This window comes from Astyanax mexicanus, chromosome 5, assembly GCF_023375975.1.
Source record: "Astyanax mexicanus isolate ESR-SI-001 chromosome 5, AstMex3_surface, whole genome shotgun sequence".
Taxonomy (NCBI): domain Eukaryota; kingdom Metazoa; phylum Chordata; class Actinopteri; order Characiformes; family Acestrorhamphidae; genus Astyanax; species Astyanax mexicanus.
The window spans coordinates 25458011-25483925 of NC_064412.1; the positions used below are offsets into that span (position 1 = coordinate 25458011).

The 25915-nt window shown below is 37.5% G+C and overlaps 1 protein-coding gene across 18 annotated transcripts in view; it reads right to left on the reverse strand.

Moving 5' to 3' along the window:
• Positions 1-25915, reverse strand: part of lrrc7 (leucine rich repeat containing 7) — a 223839-nt gene that overhangs the window by 52975 nt on the left and 144949 nt on the right. For all 18 annotated transcript variants that reach the window (XM_015605571.3, XM_007248271.4, XM_007248262.4 and 15 more), the window contains 8 exons: positions 20360-20477; positions 20149-20227; positions 17533-17622; positions 15081-15137; positions 11372-11435; positions 2700-2774; positions 1367-1511; positions 121-193 (listed from right to left, as the gene is read on the reverse strand). In XM_015605571.3, the coding sequence (XP_015461057.2) occupies positions 121-193; positions 1367-1511; positions 2700-2774; positions 11372-11435; positions 15081-15137; positions 17533-17622; positions 20149-20227; positions 20360-20477 (701 nt within the window). The remainder of the gene's footprint in view (positions 1-120; positions 194-1366; positions 1512-2699; positions 2775-11371; positions 11436-15080; positions 15138-17532; positions 17623-20148; positions 20228-20359; positions 20478-25915) is intronic.

Genomic DNA, 25915 nt, shown 5'->3' on the forward strand with positions numbered 1-25915 from the left:
CAGGGATTATGATCTGAGAGATGTGAAAAATAAGGGTGTGTGTGTGGTCACTTCCTATCTTCATCTGTTTTACTTTATAGCCCGGAATGAGTTTTTTAGGTTGACTAAGCAGCTACTCACCTTCCGATGGTGTTAGGCAGTGAGGTGAGCTGGTTGTCATCAACTTTTAATGTTGTTAACTTTTTCAACATTCCTAGGAAAAAAGGACAAACAACAATGATACATTTTTAACTGTTTTTGTTCCACCTGAGGAAGTACTGTAATTTTATTGATTGTTGTACAGAATACAGTTCAGCCAACCAGGACAAATCTGCCATATTTATTGTCTATACATACACTATATGGACGTGTATTGGAACACTTGCTCATTTATTGTTTCTTCTAAAATCATGGATATTAAATCAGAGTATATCCTGATTTTGTTGAATAAAATGTTAATAATGATTTATGATCAATTACAAAAAATAACAGAGAGAGAAACTAATACTACGAGATACTCAACAAAAAAATACTTTAAATCACCAAGAGCTAAAACCAATTACATGTGTAAAACAGTCATTTACAGAGCCATTAAAGAGTGGAACTGCTTGCCTGATCCACTAATCAACACTAATAGCAAAACAAGGTTAAAAAAAAACTAATAAATAGTTATCTATCATTATCTAAAGGTAATGGACAGTAGATGAATATCTGTCTACATACAGAATAGGGGCTATAAGGGATAGATTTAAAATAGTAATTAGCAGTCATACCAGTTATTTTCTTTAAAAACAATTAATCCTACTATCATTATTTTGTGTATGTATTGTGTATGAATTTGTGCACAACTATATTTTGTATTTTTGTTTTGAATGCTTTTTGTTTTGTTTATTTATTTTATGTGCATTTAACTATGACAAGTGATTTTTATATTTGCTATGTATGTGTCAGCCCGCCGACTCCACCCTCTCCTGCCCAACAGCGCTCGGCATCACCAGTGTGTATTATGTGCATTTGCACGTGTGTGCATTTGCACATCTCTCTCAGCACTTAGCAATGTGTAAATTCAACTGAAAGTAGCCTAATCTCTTAATTAGAAGGGTTATCCACAAATATTAGGGTATCTTATGTACCTGATCATAGTAATTAAAAGTATATGTGGTCTATATACTCGACTGAACTGAGAGTTTTATAGTATTAGTTCCCTTACAACTGATGTCAAATTTAACTAACAGGATAACAAACTGGCCTTCCTTGTGTTGTTACTGTTAATAACTGTCCCTGGGACATCAGGGATATGATCATTTACTATGTGGTCGAGCTAATCCTGCTTAAATACTTTGTAAGAATAAAAATTGGGAATGCCACCCAGTTGGCCTGTCCTTACCTATTGTATCTGGCAGCTGCTGCAGCATGTTGGAGGAGAGCAGGAGGTCCTCAAGGGACTCGCACCCAGAGATATCTGCGTCCAGACTCTCAATCCTGTTTTTAGCCAGGTCCAGATACCGCAATTGCCTCAGCTTCCCTATAGACTTCAACAGAAAACAAGGAGAACTGTGCTTTATAGCTGAACAGAAGGAAATTAAACACTGTGGCACAGGTTAACACTGTCTGAAGAGCTGATGCTGCATTATACGGCATGTCATAGTTATTTATTTTGTGATGCGTTTTAAATAATTGTACAGCTCCAAAATCGCAAAAGGCATGTACTAATTTCGTTTATTAATCATGGGTGTGTTTTGGACATGATGTAAAAAGTGTGTTACTTGCCATTCCTTTTAAAAGCCAGGTTTAATTTGGAGAATTGCTATTTTAACGGTGCATCACGGGTAATTTACGGGAATAGAGATGTAATTTTATTTTGTATTCTGTTTATTGTTGATGTTTTGGCTATGTTCAGACTGCCAGCCAAAATCTCATCTAGATTCCATCCAGTTTAATTTTTGGTAGTCTGAACAACCAATTAGGTTGAAACCACATTTGGAGGTGGTTTGAAATGCAATTACATTCTGATCTGTACAGACGTATTTCAGCTATGTGTGTCTTTGGTATCGGGAGTACGCAAGAAATAAACCTGTGCTCTGAATGTGGTGGATTGCTATCTTAACGGCGCACCGCAGCAGTCCTTGTGTGTGTAACAAGTAGGGATGTAAGTGTGTCAGACACATGCAGTGCGCGCCTGCGTTGCCAAGATAGAAAAAGAACATTTAACTGTTGACTGTTGTCAGGGTTCATTGCAGTCAGTGGCGCACCTGTGTTTTCCACTACCAAGATAGCAACACACTAGAATTTTACCTGAAAACACCACACTTCCAGCCCACCACATTTATCTCCGTAGATATAATTGTAGGTACCGTTGCTATTGTATCAACGCAGGTGCAAGGAGTGGCTGTTCGTGGGGTGTAAGTTAGCAATGAGCATCACAACGCCCTACGCAGGTGCCTATGTCTCAAACATGCATCTATGTGACGACGGTCACTAAAAGTCTACAAAAAAAGCAGCACTAACACAACATCCACAAGAACACACCAGTCAAATTATGCAGGATAGGCTATGTAAAAATTAATAAAAGCTTTAAAAAAGCATGGTCTTCAGGGTATGTGCTGTCAAACAGTGGTGATGTGGAACCTCTGTGAGCAGACAGAACGTGAGGTGAATGTTTACACAAAGCCCATAGGACGCAGCGGCCGTGGTCATGCTGTGCTGTGCTGTGTGCTTACCCCTGGTATTGTCTGTAATGAATTGTTGTCCAACCACAGCTCTTTCAGGTTATGAATCTGCTCCAACACTTCTGGCTGAAACAGCAAAAACAATCAGTGCTTACAAATACACACAAAATCATACAATACCATTATACAAAAAAAACCACAAGACTGTGAGTACCGTGTTATGTTTGTATCATGTTATATTTGTAACCAGGTGCTGGGAAACTGCATCCGACTGCTGTGCTACAGGGAAATGGGTGGGCAGAAAATGGATACCTTTTCTTTTAATGACATGTTATCTATATTGGTATAATTACTATCATGATAAATAATGCCATAGCATTATAGTCTTTTTTGTTTATATCATAGGTATTATCAGTACTAATAGAATGGTTATACGCTGTCAAAAAAGATCACTGTGAAATGACAAGCTGACAGCAATTAGTTGCTGTAGTCGTTTTTACAGTAGGCAAACTGTAATATAATTTAATATAATATATTTTTTACTAATATAATTGGCCATCCTTAAATATCTGTGTAGCACAACACATAAACATTGCTTCCTTGTAAGCAGACAGAGCTCTATTCCAATATATTGTATATATTACACATATAATATTCCAAATGTCCATTACAGCTATAGAAATGTATTTCAATATAAATATTAATAGAGCAAAGTTCTTCAACTTACACCCCCTTACAAACTAGAGTTATTTTACTGTGTATCAATGCATTATTTGACTGCTATTGTTTTTGTATGTGTTGACATGGTGTGTTGAACAGATTGACTGTATGAACATGCTCCAAAACACAGATGCTGGCTGGTGTACAATAAGCCAGCAGAGCCAATGATTTCGGCAGATCCGTATTGCTCTTTTCGTTGCCCATTATCTCTTTCAGTGTTGAGATGTTTTATTTGCTGCATCTCTTTTGTTTATATCTATTGAGAGTGGGAATTGAGAAGCAGAGCTAATTAGCCTGCGTGTGTTTACTGGTCCCCATCCACATCAAATCAGCACAGGAAAGAGATGTGAAAGTGTTGCCATTGCAAAACCCAGTCAGAGAGAGAGAAAACAAAGTTAACATCTTCATTGCAGGTTGACTTTCAGGACTACTATTATTTTTATTTTTTAATATCAGTTATTTATTCAACAATCTGGAATAAATAAAAAACTAACTTCAAAATACTGCATGTATAAGTCGTTTAAGTATTAAAGAAGCATAATAAAATTCACACTCCATAAAATACGTACTAGTTTAGGTAGTTAACAAATTATATTGTAGTTAGCACACTCCTTATTTCTGCTGAATGCACTGAATCAACATCATCACTATTGCATTACTTGAGTTGGATTCTGAATTTTGCCATGACAACGCTCATTGATCAGCATTACAAACATTCAGAGAGAAAAAGCAGGACTGAGAGATAGTTACTATGAACTATGATGTATGCAATGCATCCATTAGAACCCTACAGTATGTTAATTATTCAGCTTTTAATATAAATGCAGATGTCCTTTATTGTAGGGTCTATGAAGCGAACTAAAATGTGGACTTACATACAAAGCCTAATAGATTAAGCACTAAATAAAGTGCATTTCAAGGTAATAAAGATGACAGATTGCACTGTTAATTTAATCACAGCTAATTTAAGACTAGTTTAAAAGGCAATCATTTACTGAATCCATTTAAAAATATGAAACCATTTTAAAACTTAAACACATCGCTACTATCCAAATACATTTTATTTTGTGGTTTCATTTAGTAAACCATTTATATTTTGCTAAACAACACTGCTGTCCTGAACGGACAAAAGAAAATCATTTAAAGGAACATTTCAACAAGAAAAAAAAACATATAAACCAGCTAGTTAACCTAGGTCAGGTAAGAAGGAGTAAAACAAGTTAACTAGCTAATGTTAGTAAACCAACACATGTAGGTTAGCTACCCAGCAATGTACCCACCCACACACACAAACATTAATCTAGAAATTGTGTAGCTAGAGTTAGCTGTGTAGTTAGAGTTTGCTGTGTAGCTAGCATTAGCTGTGTGACTAGAGTTAGCTAGTAGTTAGTGTGCTAGCTGTGTAGCTTCAGTTAGCTGTGTAGCTAGAGTTAGCTGTGTAGTTAGAGTTTGCTGTGTAGCTAGCATTAGCTGTGTGACTAGAGTTAGCTAGTAGTTAGTGTGCTAGCTGTGTAGCTTCAGTTAGCTGTGTAGCTAGAGTTAGCTGTGTGGTTAGCTATAGCTAGAGTTAGCTGTGTAGCTATGTTAGCTGTGTAGCTTGAGTTAGCTGCATAGCTAGCATTAGCTGTGTAGTTAGCAGTGTAGCTAATGTTAGCTGTGTAGCTAATGTTAGATGTGTAGCTAGAGTTAGCTGTGTAGCTAGCAGAGTATTACCAGGAGCTGATAAACGCTCAGTTGAAGTTAACTGATACATTCTAACGTTGCTTAAATTAACTAAAGGAAATAAAGCTTCCAACATGACTTTTACGCTTGTCTCGGTTATTATATCTTTACACACACACACACACACACACACTGATGATTTACCATAAAATACAAACTGAAAATGCTTGCCTAACATTAGCAAGCTGAGGTAACCCACGACTAGAATATATTTGTTAGGCTAAGCTCTGAACCATTCAGCTACACATCATCTTACTTGTATTTTTCTGTGCAGTGGTGGATCAAATGTTATGCACTAAATACAATACATTTTAAGTCAATAAAAATAACAGATCCAAATCTTTATTTAAGGTGTAACGTTACCACCTTGGGATGCTTCACATACCATCACAGTTGGAGAACCACTGTACTAGATTATTTATATAATGTGTTATTCAGATCCAATTGTCGGACATTTTGTAAGTCTGCAAGATTTTGAGGTCTGTTATTTATTTACTGCTCATGTGAAATAGCTATTTTATTGTGTAGTGAATGTGATACGATGATATTTCTTTTTATTTCTCCCTTACCATGATTGTGCACACTTTGTCTGCTGATACAGCACAGCCCTTCTACAATGACTTCATCATCTTCATTTTACAGCTCTAATAGATGTTGCAAAGGTTAATTGTAGAATATCACCACCATTATTTTGATTTAATGTCCAAAAATGGCTAAAAACAGACAAACATTCATATATTCACATTACGCATGCCTTTAACTATCACATTTTCAGTTTATTTTTGAGCAGTAAATCGATTTTTAGCACATCTTTAGAAATAGCAAAGAGCTCCAATGTCAGTGAGGCTTGTACTGCACCGGGATTTTAGGCGAGGGTTTGTAAATCAGGTTAAGATGTTTCCAAATGTGGAGAATGCCTCCTGTGTATGTAATGGATGCCTGTGTCATTTCTTCACGGCCACGGCTGTTTCCTGCTCCGCTTCCTCCGAGCTCCAGCATCTGTGCCCTCAGAATTCCCACAGCAAGAGCCTCAATTAAGAAACTTTCTGCAGTGCAGCCCTACAGCCCAGCCAACATCTGCTCTGATCACAGCACGCCTCTCTCTCCGTAACGCACAGCCAGCGCTTATCAGTGCCAGCCTCTCCATGCCCAGCCTGGATGTGTGAGGGCTATTAAGAGGGAAATGTAAAGCTACAAAGCAAGACACAGATTAAGCTGGAACAAGACAAAGCTTGTTGCAGTTTCAGACCACTGCATCAGAAAATATAGAAATATAACCCTCAAAACAAAAGTGCCAAAAAGGTCATTGAAGCAAGAAGCACTGGAGAAACTCTGGTAACGTTAGTTCCCTAAAGTTTTTTTTTTAAAGAAAGATGGATTAAAAAGAAATGATTAATTCAATTTATTATGCTCTTATGTATTAACTACGGTTTAATTCCATTTTAAATTTTTTAAGTAAAGCCACTACATTTTTTAATTTCTCCCTTATCTTGGTTGTGCAGCGCATGTCTGCTCATACAGCCCAGCACTTCTACAATGAATTAATCTTAATTTTATAGCTCTAATAGACGTGGCAGAGGTTTAGTTTATTTAGAGTATTACCCCCATTAATTTAATGTTACATCCAAAAATATCTAAAAACTGACAAACATCCACATATTCACAATACACTATAACTAATACATTTTCAAGTCATTTTTGAGCAGTAAATACATTTTTAGTATTTTTGGGAAAAGCAGTTTCAAATCAATGCATAAAATATACTTATATAATATAAAGGTGCCAAAAGTGTACATGGAGCAATCCCACTGAAGAATGTTTGGTGGTTTCCTGAAGTTGTTTGTAATAAAGGATGGCTTAAAATCATCTTTTAATTCCATTTAACCTGCTCTTCTTCATTCAAGACTTCTGTTTTTAATAGGCTTCCCATTTGGAAGTGCATTTTATCCACATTACACAAATAGCAACTCACACAATTTCCTCTCAGCTAGGATAGTGCCAATCAAATAGCCCAGACATGTTAACTTTCATAATTTAGGCCAATATTAAAGTTTTATAAAGTTGTTTATTTTAACAGTTTGTTCTTGGAAAAGGATCACTTTGTGTATTTTGATGTTCTTAGTTCCAAAAAATTCTAATTTAATAACTACTAAGCCTACAGAGAAAAGTAGTGATATTGTATTATTAGTCATGTATTACAGGTAGAGTAGTTTTCAACCTAAAGCCCAGAATTTGATCAGATTGTGATGATCTCAAAATCTTACCACAATATATGGTATTGCCAGAGACTTCTAGAGAGGAGAATACCCACTTGAGAAGTGAGTGAGTACAAAAGGAATGGGTTCATTTTTAGCATTAAAGAAAAAACATACTTTATAAATGTTTGTTAATTATCATACTGAAACGTTTACTAATTTTCTTAATACATAACAATATCAAACTATTTTTAAACATTTTTAACATAAAAAATTGGGCTGGTACTTCAGTAATTCTGGCATCTCTGCTGCTCAAAGCCCGCTTTATTTGCTTTTTAGCATTTTGTTTTCTAAAACTAAAGGAATATCACGTATAAGCAGTTACAAACTATTATAAATTTGAGTGGAGTAACTGTTGTTGGAAAGGCAGAAATATGAAATTAAAGTCTTGTGTGTTGTGTTGGTTCTGCAGCTTCGTTGCTTAGCTCTTTTCAGAGCAATCACCAATCTGTAAGCTCCCACAACGCCCCCATGTCTCCTTTAAATGCATATGGGGGAATAAGCTTATTTGGTTGTACAGTCTACTCAGACACATTTAGACTGTTCTAATCTAATTCTAAGACACTGTCAACATTTTTAACACTGTGGATACTTTTTGACTGCTGCTTAATTCAAACCTCCGTGGGAAAATATAATTGAATATTGAAAACATCACAAACATTTTAGCAAGAAAACATACTCAATATAAGTGGCTGTTTTATTGTTTTATTTATTATTATACTTTATAAACACAGCCTGTGGTAAAGTGAAATCAGTTAATGTGAACACATCATCTGCCACTAATACTAAAGACAACCTCATGCTTACAACTTCTCATAGGGTATATTTAAGTGGGATAATGCTGAAGTCATTGAATGTGAAGTTTTAAATTAAGTGAAATGTAGGAAATGTTTAACATTTTTATGGACATACGGTTGGAGTTGTGAAGGAGTCATGTACTGGAGTGTTCCTTATGGGGTTAGAATTGCTTTTTCTATTGCATTGCTCTGCGTAGGGCATAAACCTCCCATCAGTGTTTTTTTTTTCAAACCAAAGTGTTGATAGAAAAGGTTCGTCTCTGAGGCCGGTGTATGAGCCCATCATTACCAGCAAGCCTGCTCTGACAGGACACTCCAGCGTCCCGTTTTTACCACCTGAGAGTGGGGAAGGAGCCCAGGCGATGATGAGATTGCCAACAGCAAAGGTCAAAAATGACTTGCTTGTCCTGAAGTGGGACACACAGATTGGAGGTCCGGACAGTGGAGCCATAAAGTGTCGATGGGTGTTCTCTTGTTACTTGGGGGCTATGAACAGTAAAATACGCTTATTGCAATGCCAAACCATCTGTTCCCTTTGGAGGCACTGAAGCGAGCGTGTCTTTTTTCACCACCCAAGGACAAAGTGCCCCGGATACTGCAAAACCTGCACATGAAGCGGATACAAACTTTAGAAGCCATTAATTGGAAAAATTCTTGTTTACTGTCTGGCATTGCAAGAGTGAAAATGTCTGAGTCATGCTTGGCTCATTTTAAGCCGTGTTGAGTTACAGGGTGAGGTTACAGAGTTCATTACAGTGGATAGACTTGTCCTGCAGTGCTCTGGAGGGTGTAATGATGACCTAGAGAAAGGTTTACATTTTTTTTATTTTCAGCCATTAATGAAAACTCCCCTCCTAAATCTGATGATTTCTAATCCTTGTCATTATTAACACTGATCTCAGCAGCAAGGTTTCTTATACATGCCAAGGGAACCTGAATTTGTCACCTCTGTATTTATGAGCTTCATCAATCAACAATATCTGCTAATAACTCTAATCTAATAACTTTTGCTAAATTACAGAGCTTTATATCGTCCTAACACTTCCTAAAGATCTGATGATCTTTCGCAGGACTGATAATGACCTTGTTTGGGGAGTGTCTGGTTTGTTTTCACACACAAGAACTCCATTCAAACTGTGGTTTTGTATATGTGTGTAGTATTGCAAAATATTTGGCTATTTGCTGATATACATACATTTTGAAAGCATAGTGTGGCGTGAGGAGGCAGGGGAATTGTGGGTCCGCCCCACGCCGGAGCGCACAGCCCAATCTGACCCACCTGGCCCGCATCCGGACTGATTAAGCAGCCAGCTGGGACAGGTATAAGATCTCAGCCTCAGCTCACTGAAGGGAGGACTCTTGACTGAGAAGCTGAGGGCTGAGGCTGCACGGACCTTTAAACTAGACTAAAGTTATGTCTACCGACTCTAGAGCCCCATTGGGCCGTAGAATTATGGTTTAAGTTATTTTGGGTGTGGTGGAGGGCATTTTCAAAGCCAATAAAGGTACGTTTTGAGCTCATTTAATCCCCGTGTCTGTGTATCTCTGTGTGCTTCCTCCTTCCGGGTCACAGTGGTCACGCCCCTAACCCCAGGGGCCTACCACAATATAAACATTTAAGTTTTGAGGAACAGTGCTTTTCTAGTGCTTGGCATTTCTCTGTGCAGGAGCTCCTTCAAACAAGCAGTCATTCTATTATGAGAAGATATTTGCCCATGCAGGCCAAAGCGAGACGCAAGTTTATCACTAGTTTGAAGCGAACCAAAGACCACCGGTTTCAGGAGGACCAGAGATGAGTACTCTGGACCACTATCAGACCAGAGGGCGTTTTCACACCAGCACTATTTGGTTGGTTAAAATGGACAGATGGTTTATTTCAGTAGGTGTAAAAACAGTAGCACTCAGGTGCGGACTAAAGCAATCGCACCGAGACCTGTGAGAGGAGGTAGTCATGATCCAGATCCAAATTAACTTGGTTTGTTTGTGGTGAGAATGTTGTGGTGAGAACTAAAATAATATGCTTCAAAAGCTTGAGCTTAATGGCTGTTCAGGTGCAGTTTAACCTGATGTGCTCATGTTCATGTGATTCTGCTTACTGCATTGATATCCCATTGAAAACACTATGTTTTACAGTGCAGTAGCAATTTATCTTGTTATATTTTGCTATATTTATCGTCATGCTCCACTGCCAGGCAACTCTGACCAATCAGAGGAGACAACATGCTTTCCTGGTTTGTTGGGGCACAGAGAAACAAACTACAGGTTTAAAAAAATGCCCTGAAAACAGATGTACCAAACCTATGAGGCAAGGACTAGAAAAAAGGCTAGTGTGAAAATTCTCTATTATATATTTTATTATTTTTAGTTTGTAATAATATCAACTATTAAATGTATTTTCCCAGCATATTTTGGGTGGATTGCAATGTGGGAAAAAAGCAGGGCATGCTGTGAGGATGACAAGGACAGATATTTACTAATGTCTTAGCATATAATGACAAAAAGTGACAAATCTCAGATAAGCATTTATATTGATACCAGAGCTAGGAAATCGAACGATTATCAAAAGCGAGATTCAGAACCCCCAACCAAATGACTCTAGCTCATATGGTCTGTATTGTTAGAGATATGCCTTAAAATATTCAAATTAATATATGCCAACCAGCTTAGAAATGTGTGGGTTGTCAATCAATGTCTGTACTGTAATTAAGATCACTGGGGAATGCTGTTAATCACAGGAGGCAGTCCAAAACACACACACACACATATAAAAAGTCATTATCTGAAGAAATTCCCCACAAGCATTTGCTTTAAAGGTAATTCACCACCTTTTCCCTCGGCACAGCGGTAAGTTGCAGCTCATGAACCTGGTCATTGATTTGAACCCCCCACTAAATTAATGTGATGCTGGTTCAGGTAGTGAGGGGGGGGGGGGGGGGCTATCGCGAATGGAATACTGGATGAAACCCTATTGTTTACTCCTGGCAGGTGAGCCAATTAAAAGCAGCTCAGCAGTAAATGCCCTGCCATACTGAGAGCTGCACGTTTGAACCGCATCATAAATAATACATCAGCGCATGATGCAACCGGTGCAGTGCAACCAGTGCAGGGTATTAACAACCGCTCACACCCCCTCCCCCGCCCGAGCCCTCGTGGGTCAAAGCCCCACGCTAGGTGAGATGACAGCTGGCCTGAGTGATGGCTGCCTTCAAAAAGAGACCTCTTTTCTTACCAGTTCAGTGAATTCATTGCTTCCCAGGTCTAATCGCTCCAGCTGTGACAGCCTGTGAATTGACCTGCAGTGGGATGAGAAGGGAACAGGCTCAGAGACGGCTGTGAAGAGCGAGGCGTCATTTCCTCCGAGAGCAATAGGGAGCCAGACACATCAGCACATCACCTGAGCTAGAATAGCAACAGAATTACCCACATTTCTGCCTTTAGGGAGAACAGTGACAGTGAAAAGCACAAATATAGACACAAAATAAAACCAGTTCCAGCTGGAGGTAGAGCTTGGCGATGATCAGCATTTCTTTTTCTGCTGCACTCTCTTTTTTTGTTTCAAATAAACATCTATATTATTGATCAATTTACTGTAGCTCCTTTGTTAAGTTTCCATGGAAAAAGTGCACTATAACACTGACTAGTCTCTCTCTCTCTCTCTCATTCTCTCTCTCTCACTCAGGAGCCAATTAGAAACCAAGCAATCTGCAGGTTCCCTCAAAATTTGATGTAATTATTTTTAACCCACAAACCCTTCAAAACTTCCAACCAAGCATTTGGTAAATCACATCTGAGTCATGCTATCTCTATAAAAAAAAGTGTTGAGCCTGACCCAACCCGATTGTTCCATTTCTACTAATAAGCAAAAATATATCAGTCAAATTAAAAATACTATAGGTCACTGTGTCTTTAATCCGTAAATAAGTTCATATTATGTGGATGGTTTATAGTGGAATTTATGAAAGTAAACATTCACACAGTATCAGTTAAAAGTCCTACATTATAAATTAATACAAAAGTCGTCCAGACTATGAAGGAACACATAAGAAATCAGGTAGTACATTTAAAAGTGTTAAACAAACCAAAATACTCTGTAAAGCATTTAGGTGGCTCTTATCTGATGTGCTGGTAACTTGTTAATTTGCAGTTTCTGAGGCTGGTAACTCTGATAAACGTATCCTGTGCAACAGAGGAAACTGTTAGTCTTTCTTTCCTGGGGTGGTCCTGATGAGAGCCAGTTTCATCATAATGTTTTTCATGGTCCTTGCGACTGCACTTGAGGATACTTTTAAAGTTACGGGAATTTTTCAGATTTTTTTTTTTTGGTACTTTTTGTTTATGTAGTTGAGTAGTTGTTGCCATAATGTGGATTAGAACATTACTCAAATAGAGCTATTCACTGTTTACCAACTCTACCTCTTCACAACTTTATAACTGATGCTTTCAAACACATTCAGAGTCAAGAAATTTAAGTAATGAACTCTTGTTAAGTTCAGCACAGCTGTTAACTGAAAGCCTGAATTCCAGGTGACTCTACCTCACTAAACTGAGTGAGAAAATTCCAAGAAGTGCAAAGCTGTCATCTAAGCAAGAGATGCTACTTTGAAGAATCTAAAATATAAAACATATTTTGGTTTGTTTAACACTTTTTTGTTTACTAAATAATTCAGACTTTTTTTAAAATAATGAAAAAACACTGAATTTAAGGTGTGTCCAAACTATTGACTCATACTGTATAATTTTAAGCATATTATCACAGGTTTTAATGAGTGGAATTATTAACGTCACACAACATACACATTATTATCATTATTGTGGTTAATGTTTTGATTTTTAACACACGAGTCATCTCAAATGTTTGCATTATTATCATTGCGCTAAACAATCAAAAAATACAAAAATGTAAATATGACAATTTTTCTAATAGCACAGTTGTTCATTTTCTAATGAAGACATTAAAGGCTTAAATAAAAATGCAAATACATATATTCAGCAAATGTCAGTGAACAATATAAAATATAGAACCAAAAAACATAGCAAGGGTATTTGGAGAATTGAATTCTATTAAATATCAGCACATTTTTAAACAAATATGACACAGCCAGTCAGGAAAGTGAAGCTGAATACAGGCTGGCATCTAAAACAGTCCCACAATCCAAACCATATCCCAAAATACACCATCAACTTCTATATGTAGAAGAAACACAAGCTTTGGAACAGCCTTGACACTCCCTGACTTGAACATCTGTGGGTAGATCTAAATCTGCTATATATTTCAGTCAGCCCGAGAATACCACAGAACTAAAGCAGCTCTGCTGAGAAGAGTGGGCGATAATTCCTAAAACAAGAATAGAAAGACCCCTGGCTGCTACGAAAAGCCTCTGAGAGCTGTGAATTCTGCTACAGGGGGTGTTACCAGCTAAATAAGCGCTAAGTTCAGGTAACTGTGCGTTTAAATTTGCTGAAGAAATGTTACAGTTTAGTTTTAGTTTTTTGTGTTTTTAGTTTGCTGTAGATATTGTGGTTATTTTATTTATATACATTTTTATACTAAAAAATGATCAAATATGTAATGCAACCAGGGTCAGAAGCAGCAAGTAACTAAGTATGTAATACTTTACTAATTACTTTGTAATTTTGGTTATCTGTACTTCACTGGAGTAATTAGTGTTCAGACAAATTTGTTTTTCTACTCCTTCCATTTTCACACACTTATCTGTGCTTTCTACTCTTTACGTTTCAAAAATAGCCTCGTTGCTCCTATTTTATTTCAGCTTGTGTTCTTCCCATCGTTACAAAAAAAGCCTATCCAGATAAATCTCTACATCCAGATAGAGTGAATTTGATTGTGGTTGGATGAGAAGCAAAAACATATACCATTACAACACCCTATTGGTTTATTTGCAGATCCCTCACACCGGCACACGTCATGCCCACACTCCAGCAACAACATAGCAGATGTGTGTAGCCTAGTATGAAGATGATCCCTGCAGAGACTCAAGAGAACTCCAGCAAAATGTCCAACTAAGCTTCTTTAATATATTTACATTGTACTAAAATACATTCATTTTCAAAGGGTATATATGCAGCTGAATAGGGAGCATAGTGCATCCCAAATTTATAAACATGAACATTTTAATATGAATTATGGCTCATTATGGCTTTTAGGAAAATGTGTTTTGGGAACTATAGAGTTCCGTAGCACTACAGAGCACTATTGAGTCTGCTTGAGGTCTAGTGTGAAGTTTCCACGATCAGTGATGGTTTGGAGAGACATGTCATCTGCTGGTGTTGGTCCACTGTGTTTTATCAAGTCCAAAGTCAGTTTAGTGTTTTCCCAGAAAATCTTACAGCACTTAATGCTTCCCTCTGCTGACAACTTTTATGGAGATTTTATTTTCCAGCAGGACTTTGCACACTGCCCACACTGCCTGGTCTTATATAATATTCTAATTTTCTGAGACACTGAGTTGGGTTTTTATTAGCTGTAAGCCATAATCATCAACAATAAAATAAATAAACGCTTAAAATAGATCACTCTGTGTGTAATACATCTATATAATATGAGTTTCACTTTTTAAACTGAATTACTCAAATACATTTTTGAGAAGCACCTGAATATAATAAAATTTCTATTAATGGTTTTTACATTTTCAATTTTTATAATGTCTCTGATCACTGACCTTTGTTGGCCACTTTATACTATCAGTATTAATTATTTTAATGATACTCTACTGTGCATAATAAATTATATTAACTATATTATTATTAAGAATATTAAATATGTTTATTTAAATGTCCCCTATGAAAGCAACAACATATAAGACACACAGTGCCCAGTGCAGTGTATTGTGATCTCTTCCATAAGCTGAGCTGGTTTAATGTCTCTGATGTACACATGCAAAATAACTATGTCAGAAAAAACACTCCACGTCACTCACTTTGGCATGGTTTTCAGATGGTTCTCTCGAAGTTCCAGGATGCGTAATTTGGACAATCTGAAAGACAGAGTGTTACAATCAGTTCAGACCATTTTTCACACTACCTATAAAATCCAGCAGGTTTACAAAATACAGTAGATCCTAGAGCTCAAAGAATGAGTCTGAATAGAGTCTCTCTGTATCAGTGCAAGGTTTTGGCGAGTCACTGTGAGAATCAGCCTTTGTGTAAGTTACTGTACACAGTGAATAAAGCAGTGAATACAGCACAGACAGCTCACATCTGAAAATCACACAATGACTAAACAAAGACTAGTGATCATATCAGAGCTTCAGACGAATAGAGCAAAATAGAACAGAGAATATTATTCCAATAGATCAGTTTATACATAGGAGCCCTTCCAAAATATAACCATGTTATAAACATTTCTTCCCTCTTGGGGAAAAACAGTTATGTTTATAACTATTGTAATTAATAAAGAAACGTGCCTTCATAAATGAAGTAATAAAAATCTAAATAAAACACATTTCAGTTGGTTAATGTTGCCTAAAAGATAAAGAATAACTGATGTTTCCCAAAATTGATAAATGGTTGATATATGTTTATTCATTGAAAGGGCTCATATGTTACTGATGATACACAAAAACATGCTTTTATTTTACAGTAAAGGGGCAACGTTACAGTAAAGGGGCAATTTGTGAACTTTTACAGAAAACATAACTAACTGCTATTTCTAGAGTTTGAATGTTAACAACCTAGACGATAAGAAAAAGAGCATTTTTTCTTCAAGCAAATAGAAAATGAGTTTATTAAACAGTTTAAATTTTGTTTTCTAAACTGTTTTATGGCCGTTTTGTAAAGAACAAAACAGATTCATTTGCAGTGCAAGCAACATGCCAAATAGCCAAAGACTTGTGTTGTGTGTGTGTTGTGTGTGTCAGGAGTGTGTAGAGTTTGAAGAAGAAAAACAAAAAACTCCTATCCTCTCCAGACCAAAGCTTATTTAAAACTTCATATTTTGATTCATCTTATTGCTTCAGTTGTTTTTAAATGAGATTTGGCTCATTGAGAAGACGACAGTGTTTCTGGATCATGTTGATGAATGGCTGTATCTTCGCATGTTACAGATTTTAACGGCAGTTGTGCATTGCACAGTGAATTGTGTTCACAGACAGTCATTTCTGGTGCAAGATCTCCTGAGCCCATGCAGTTATTTCCAGTACAAAATCAGTGCAGTAATGCAGAGCCACCTGAGGGCCTGAAGATCACCAGCATCCAATACTGACCACCAGCCTTTTCTCACTGCAGAGAGGGATTTCTTTAGATTCTCTTAATATTTTGATGATATTGTGTACTGTAGATGGTGGGATATTCAAAACGTATGCAGTTGTATGTTGAGAATTTTTTGGAGATTTTTCTGCCTTCGTCTTGCCTTCCTCCAAGTTAATTAGTGCCCACCTGTCTGACCCGATACGATGAATGTTGGACCCTTAGGCTCTCATGTCCCCTTTCCGGTCAGACTGATGGAAGTTTCTGGAAGAGGCCACCTGCCTCAGACTAGTTGTTCACTCTCCACTATCGATTACATAGAAGTTTACAGAAGAACTCTAACTCTTTCATTGCTGGCGCTGCTATAAACCTGAATATGTTAGACCTGTGTGGATGTGTAAAGACTTTTAAACATTCATTTAAAAGCCAGTTTATCCAGTGGTAGGATGCCCCCCCCCCCCTTATATGTGAGCCCCTGAGGGAGTTTTTCCTTGCCTTCTCACTCACTGGGTGTTCTGTATTGGAGGTTCAGTGTTTTGTCTGATTCTTTGTTCTGTAAAGATGTTTTGTGACAACTTCAGTTGTAAAAAGCACTATATAAATAAATTTAAATTGATTTGATTTTATGAAATTGTTTCACAACTTTTAGATGCAGTTTTTTTTGTGAACCTCTGCTTATCTTTGTTTCTGAAAGACTCTGAAAGCCTGAAAATCGAAAATGTTCTTTTTAAACCAAGTAATGTGATTTTGTTTATGAAATGTTAAAAATGTGCACATCGGATATGTGTTCTATGTTTTACTGTGAATAAAACATTGGTATATATACTTCAAACAAGGGCCTATATACACTATTCAGCCAAATCTGCAGACCACTGTTTCAGCTTGGACTGCTGAAAGAACTGAACCACAACAGGGATCATTTAAAAGTAAAATAACAAAAACAACCACCTGTCTAATTCTAAGAGATAAATAATGGATTATAATATGTATTTTATTATATTAATATGGCACATAAAATCCCACAAATGTCAAAAGTAGAAAGCAAAGTAAAATAATAATAAAAAATGAAATACAGTAGGCATATGCAGAATATGTGCCCTTTAAATTCACATTTAAAATTCTTCTTTTCACTTCTTTCAGAAGCGTCTTCGTCTTTTCCGCTGATTATCTGAGATCAGTTCTTACCTCCCGAAGTTGGCGGGTAGGTACTCGAGGAAGGCGTCGTTTAAGAAGAGCTGTGTCAGGTTGAGGAGCTGGGTGAAGCCATCGGGGAGTCTGGAGGAACAGAGAGGAGATAGCACCCCGTTAAAGGCCAGCAGCACATCACTCAATAAACGTTAAGTACCTCAGACCCTCAGAGAGGTAAGGAGGCCCGGCTATAATCCCATTACACGTCCCCTTTAACTGCCTCCGCTCGCTGTGAAGTGCGGGCGGCTCTATGAAAGATTAAAGATTAAGATGGTAAAGTGAGAGGAGAGCCGGTGTTCAGCGGATCACCAGCATCGTCCACTTCTAATCTCCTGCCTCAAATTAAGTTAGGTAGGTCAAAGTTTAACAACTTTTCAGCCGTCATAAATATTTCAGCTCTGGTGTTTTTAGCAGCACGAAAACGCAACACAATCGGAAACACATCTTAAACCTCCCCTTGAACGAATCTGCATGAATTATTAAAGCCTGCAGTATTAAGGCACAACGCTCCTTCATAATTCAAAAGTGTGGTTAATCATTCAATCTCTCTGAATCTGGAATAAAAACAGGTAAAGGATTACTGCAGCTAAATGTTTTTTTTTTTACATTCCCCCACCCCCTAGCATTACTTTGCTCTAGGGTATATTCCAAACCTCAATTCACAATGTGCCCCACAAGTATTAAAATATTTACACAATACATATAAGCACATCTACAAATGCTTTTAAGCTGTCTGAAATATTCAAAAATAACACGAGTGGTATATCTGTGCAACTGAATGCAGAGCAAATAAGCTATTTCCATGTAATCTCAGAGGAGTAACTATTAACAGTTATTTCAATGGGCTACAAAATAAAAAGTTCATGAAATTCACACTTACATAAAGAGACCAGCTCTATTCTTGCCTGTTTCAGGCCCTTTCAGAATGAGCCTTTTAAGGGCTCTGTCACTTTTATGCAAAAAAAAGCTGTTGCTGGCCAAGCCATATATACACTGAGCTTTTATTGCAGATTAGTATTAGCTTGTGCTAAATACCATATAACAACATCTACAAATGCTTTAAGCTGTCTGAAATATTACAAAGTACAAAAGCTCTGGAAAAAAAAATAAGAGACCACTTAAACATGATGAGTTTCTTTGATTTTACCAAATTGAAAACCTCTGGAATATAATTAAGAGCAAGATGGATGATCACAAGCCATCAAACCAAACTGAACTGCTTGAACTGCTCCTGTTTTGCACCAGGAGTGGTAAAAACTTATCCAAAAGCAGCGTGCAAGACTGGTGGAGAAGAACATGGCAAGATGCATGAAAACTGTGATTAAAACCAGGGTTATTTCACCAAATATTGATTTGTGAACTCCTAAAACATTGTGAATATGAACTTGTTTTCTTTGCATTATTTAAGGGACTGAAAGCTCTGCATCTTTTTTGTTTTTTCAGCCTATTTCTCATTTTCTATAAATAAATGCTCTAAATTACAATTTTTATTTGGAATTTGGGAGAAATGTTGTCCGTAGTTTATAGAATAAAACAACAATGTTCATTTTACTCAAACTTATACCTATAAATAGCAAAAACAGATAAACTGATTCAGAAACTGAAGTGGTCTCTTATTTTGTTCTAGAGCTGTATCTGTGCAAATGAAAGCAGAGCAAATAAGCTATTTTCGTGTATTTCCATCTTAGATGTGGTAACTATCAGCAGTTCTTTTCAGTGCACTATTTGGACAAAAACGTATTGGGACTAGGGTTGCACGATATTGGAAAAAACTGCATATTTTGTTGTTGTACAATTTGTATTGCAATATCAAAAAGGGACATATTATACCTCTTTTTACACAAGTCATACACATAAGAAAAAATCTATGGGCTATAAAAAAACATGTTAATGGAGGTCTTTGCTCAGAATCCCTCATATATGAAGATGCCAGCTTACCAGCTCTATTCTTGCCAGTTTACGCCCTTTCAGAATGAGCCGTTTAAGGGCTCTGTCACTATTATGCAAATAAGCTGTTGCTAATCATGCCATTTATACACTTAACTGCATATAAAGCAAAATTATAATCTGTTGTTGTTATTTATTTGGACTAAGACGAGACATTCATACACTGAATGTCATCTGAAAAGGGCTGCAACCATAAGTCAATATAATCGACAATGTCGATTAATTCAATTTGTCGACTACAAATTTCATTGTCGACTAATCGTTAATTGGTAACAGTACGGCATTAAACAAAGTGCTGGGGACAGAAGCGCAATAGGAGATGGGAAAATGGCTCACTTAAACAGGTTACACTCAATTTAGTCTGTGTCTCCAGAAGTGCCCAAACACAACATATTACATATTTAATCACTGAATGTCAGTAATGTTCATGTTTAAACAACATCTAAACATTTAAATGCCTTTTAAATTTCATGTTCAGCTGTTTCTATCATTTTTAGAGATGGAGGACATGGCAGAAATAATTGTTGGCTCATCGAATAATCAAAAAAATAATCATCAGATTAGTCGACTACCAAAATAATCATTAGTTGTAGCCCTAAAACACTGAAAAGCAATCAGTAACTGCATGCGTGGTCTGGGTCTGTGGGCTGTGGTTCTTGTACTCACTTGGTTATGGGATTTACACTGGCCTCTACAACTGATAAACATTTACAGCACTTAATGTTGTCTGGAAACTCTTGAATGCCTGAAGAAAAAACAGGAAACATTCACACATTATCATTTATACATTTCTAAAACACGTGTAAATAACTGAAAACACTGTTATTTTAAAATAATAAAAACATTTCAACAGCAGGTCAGAATGTGTAGAACATACCGTTTTTACTTATGTCTAATTCCTTCAGGTTAACAAGGCTAGCGATGGTGGTTGGCAGGCTGGAGAGGTCATTATCAGGAATACTCAGCTTCCGGAGGGCCTGACAGTTGAAGAGTTGCTACGAGAAAGAGAGAAAAAGAGAAAAAGAGAAAGAGAGAGACAGAGTCAGGTGTGTTGATCATTACAGAGAAATTCACCTTTAAATATGGATCTGCTTTCCCACTGTAAGGCAGGGCTGACAAGAACATTTTAATAGCTGTCAGAAATGCACATCTTGCTCTTGATTTCAATGATAACAAAGTGTTGATGGACAACAGACACCAATGCATGAAAGTCCACCAGAGTGTTTCCCTTTTTACCCCATTTTCTCCTCAGTTTGAAAGGCCAGTTACTTAATCCATATTCATACAAACTCCCCCTATCACTAGTAATGACCTCAAACACTATAGAAGGGAGAAGACCAGCACATGCCTCCTCCGATACATGTGAAGTTAGCTCCAATACAATGGCTGACAGATGCCTGTGCTGAACAATATTAAACGACATAATGCAGCAACTCAATTTCTATACACCAGCTCACAGATGCCTTGTGCTGATCTACATCACCCTAGGAGTGATGTGGGAAAAGAGCGCCATCTACACACACACACACACACACAAGGACCAGCACATGCCTCTTCCGATACATGTGAAGTCATATGAAGTCAGCTACAACTTCTTTTTGAGCTCTCGCTGATGCAGCATTACTTAGTAGCCAACATGTTTTGAGGAAAGCACAGCGACCCAGCTTTAATACAACAACTCTAAAGGGTGATGTCGATCAGCACAAGGCATCTGTGAGCTGATGTATTGGAACCGAGTCGCTGTCTTTCCTAGTCCTAATGAGTGGGTTGGGTCATTGGCCGTGTGAATTGGGGAGAAAATGGGATAGAAATTAGAAATAAATGATAAAAAATGTAAAGACCTACACTGACATGACATTCATATCCATGTTGAGTGTACATATGTAAATTCCAAGACTACCCACATGTATACCGACAGATTTTATTTCATACACTCCCTAATATTACTGTATGTCAGTTTAACTGTGCTGCCCTCTAACAAAATCACAAGCTTAAGAGTTAATAATTGATTTATTAAAAGCCCATTAATTTGTGCATTAGTGCCCCTCATCCTCATCCCTTCCACTTTACTCTAATGGACTACACCCAGATGCCTTTTTGACATGAAAGAAAATCAATGAAATAATCAAATGTGTTTTTATATTCACACTACATAAGCTATGTGGTTATGTTCACTTCTAACCATCCCTGGAGGTGGTAGGAGCAATTAGAAGGTATATTTAAATGAACAAAGTGTACAAATCTGAATACTCACACACATTATTTTATTTTATTTTCAAATTTTCTCCTATTTTCTCCCCAGTTTACACAGCCAATTACCCAACCCACTCATTAAGACTCCCTATATCACTAGTGATGCCCTAACACCAGGAGGGTGAAGACTAGCACACACCTCCTCCGATACATGTGAAGTCAGCCACCTCTTTTTGAACTGCTGCTGATACAGCATTACCGAGTAGCATCACAGCGCGTTAAGAGTAAAGCGCAGTGACTCGGTTCAGATACATCAGCTCACAGACGCCTTGTGCTGAGCGACATCACCCTTTGGAGTGATGTGGAGAGAGAGCGCCATCTAACCACCCAGAGAGAGCAAGACCAATCCTGCTCTATCAAGGCTCCGGTAGCTGATCGCAAGCTACATAAACAGGATTCGAAACGGCAATCTCCTGATCATAGTGGCAGCGCTTTAGACCGCTGGACCACTCAGAGCCCTCAAACACAAACATAAACATAACCGCATGTTATTTTAATATTTTTTTTCCAGGTCCAACACATCTGAACATCATCTAATATCACGATTACTTATTTCCTAATTAGTAGAAGTATTACACCTTGGGCCTTATCTTAAAACCTGTGCAAGGCAAGTCGCAATGCTCATTGCTATCTTACTCCCCACTAATCAGTCAATTTTAACACCTTGCGCATGTGCTGTTTAAATAGCAATGGAGTTTACAAATATATCTAAGCCGATTGGCGTGGTGGTCTAGAAGTGAGTTGTGTTCAGGTACATTTCTAGCGTACTGCTATCTTGGCAGCAGAAAACACAGATGCATCCTGACTGATTTAAACCCTGACAACAGTCAACCATCAGACGTTCATTGCTATCTTGGCAACACAGGTGCGCTTCTCAGCCCCTCATTACACACACAAGGACACATGCAGCAGTGCACAAACCCAACTTTTACATTAACAGTAAACAGAAAACTAATAAAATAATGTGCAGCTCAGTTTCCTCTGCTGAGAAATGCAGAAGCGCTGCACCATTAAAATATCAATCCGGCAAAATCAGAGCACACCTGCCCTTAAAGGGAATGACAAGTGACATGCTGATTGGTTTATTTCACATTACGCCTAAAACACAACCATGATTAATTAAGAGAATTAGTACATGCCTTTTGTGTGTTTCGAGCAAGGTAAGGCATACTTTTCCCGTCGTTACTATAGAAAAGAAAGACTGACACGCCCTAGATAAAAAAATACGGCCCCTTGTCTTATTTTATCTGACAGAAGCAGCTTTGCACACCGCTGTGAACAAAGAACGCATCATAGCCACGACCCTCCAATCACAGATAAACAAGGGCTGAGCCTCCTGGTCAGAGGAAAAATATTAGCTATTATTAGGCCCAATTATGGTTTAAAAGTAGACGTGGGCTGCTGAAGGCCTACTTTAATGGCCAGAAGAACACAGGGTCCAAAGCAGCTCAAGGCTCCAAGCCCATAAGATCAGCACTCATTCAGAAAGAGCATTTTCTCCGCTCTCAATGCATCACTTATATAACTCCACTGATGCACCATATGGGCTTAATATGCTCCTTATGCCCAAACAATATTCAACAAAGTGCATTATATATACAATACACTTATTTTTGCCAGTAAGCTCTTCAGGTTCAGTCAATAACTGGAAATTGTACAAAATACTGTGTACACAATTTAGCAATACACTACCAGGGCCTTTAAGAAAAACAAATGAACTAAAATCAGAAAAAAAGTAATTTCAGTATTGTAAAAAAAAGAGAGAAAAATATTTGTATATTGTAAAAGTATACTGTAGAAAACCTAAAAAAAATATATTGTTCACAAAAAAAGTGGGGACTTTAGCAAACAATTTATTTGTTAACATCTTTAAGCTGGTAAGTAGCAATGAAAATAAACTGAGCTTTGGGAACAGATACTTTCATCATAATAAATAGAAAAAGACACAGAAACACAGAGAACTTATTTGGCACCTCAATCTTTTTATTACAAAAATTAAAGATGAAGCCAGTGAGCAGTGAGTACTATTTCCTACACCTTCAAAAGATTCTTGAAAACTAGGGTTGCAATTACTGACTATTTTAGTAGTTAAAAGTTACTCTAATTTATTTGATTAGTCGATTAGTCATGATTACTTTTTATTATGCCTTTTATTTGTACTTTCTACTGGTGAGGACAGCTGCACATTGATAGTTTTGACATACCTATTTTAAAATAAAAATTACAAAGTATATTATAGGAAACATTCACACAGGGTGGATGTTATTTTCTTTTTTTTCTTACTTTATTCCAAGGAGATTACTCCCCGAAATGATTGATTGTCTAAGAAAATAAAGTTTTTTTTTTTTTTTAAGTCTGTAGTTACTATAACATATGACTTAATTTTAACAGAGTGGACAGAGTACAGTATTTCTCTAACATTTATCCAGCTAGTGTAACTAATGTTAATAATATTAATGAAGTAATGAAGTCTGTTTAAACTCACTTCAGCAGCTCTCTGCAGTAATTTAACTCACACTTAAACTGTTCAAACTGTACAGAACTAGTAAAAATCCGACTGTAGAGTATTTTTGCAGAATTAAAAGTATTTGTTGTGTTTAAGGGACACAGTGCTGCTATTACACTGTACACACATTTCTCCTGCTCTCTCATGCGCTGCAAGTTCCACCCACACTGAAACCTCATTGGCCAACAAAGCTTGTTTTGTCACCCTCTTACTATGTGTGTGTCTTCCTCTCTCGCCCTTTTTTTCTCTCTCTTTCTTGCTCCATCACACATTAAGGACGTGTTGACGATTACACCTAGTGATTGTTGCAGTCCTATTGGAAACTGGAGAAAACTGGTACAGGAAGAGTCACGTCTGGCTGACCCACATGGCAACACCTTTAGCTCAGCTTAACATTGGACTAAGTCTCAATTTCAGCAGTGAGGAGAAGAATTAGAGGTCTTACAGGTAAAATGCAGTAATAAAGTCATTACTAAGGGTTTTTTTTACACCTGTAATTCATTTTTTTGGTCCGAATCAGTTCATGGGTTCGTTTATTTGGAGTGTTTTCTCCTTTTGTTTGGTTTGGTTTCACACAGGCATATACCTAAACGCACCAAAATGTGCACCAATAAGCCATACTAGCACATGGTCTCCTCTGATTTGTCAGAGCTGTCTGGCATGGGAGTCAATATAAATTTATGGAAAAAAGTAAATATAGCGAGAAGATTCTGTGTTCCAGCGTGCATATCTGTGCTTTAACACTGAACGCTGAAATGCTGCGCTTTTAAACACAGTGTTTGGATGTGCAGCACAGATTCACATGGCTGTGAGCAGTGAACGCAGCACAGGCCGCGAGTGCATGAACACTGCGTTTGTTCATAGCTGTGGTAATTAGCGTTTTCTGGCTAATATATCAGTTTAAACTGTGCATTCTCAGCAGTTTAGCTCAAATAAATTGACTATATTTAATAGCTGGGTCGGATCGAGACCGGATCAAGTTCTCACCACTCTCATCCAGAGTTCGTTTGGTACCGGACCAAGACCACCTCCTCTAGCTGGTCTCGGTCCGGTTCTTTTGATCCACACCCGAGTGCGATTTCTGTTTTCATACCTGCTCAATCGAACCGCACTAAAGTTACAAACGGACCAGAGTTCACCGTTCAAATAGCGCTGGTTTGAAAACGCCCTAAGTTGAGAGAAATTACAGCACTGCTACTAGACTACTAAAAATAGCAGTGTTCTAAAACATTTGGCCAGGAGTGTATATATATATATATATATATATATATATATATATATATATATAGAGAGAGAGAGAGAGAGAGAGAGAGAGAGATAGAGAGAGAGAGACAATAAAACAGGAGCTGTCTATGGTTCTGATTTATCAGTGCCTTACATTAGTGCATCCAGTGCACGCTCCTCGTTTAGTACCATGAGCAAAAGCAATGCCACTAGAGGAAACCCTCCCCTAACCCTCAACCCCAAAATACTTGTTTACTGATGGGAGATAAAACCAAAATCCCATTAAGCCAAAGCATGTAATAAACTTAATAGCTGTAGTCCAGTAAATGATCAGCGGCAGCAGCTGGAGCTGAATAGGTCACTGATACAATTTTCTAAGCATATTTAATACCATCATGCAACAGGTCAAACCAGAACCAGTGCACTCAGGGCAGAGATGTCAGGGGGCAG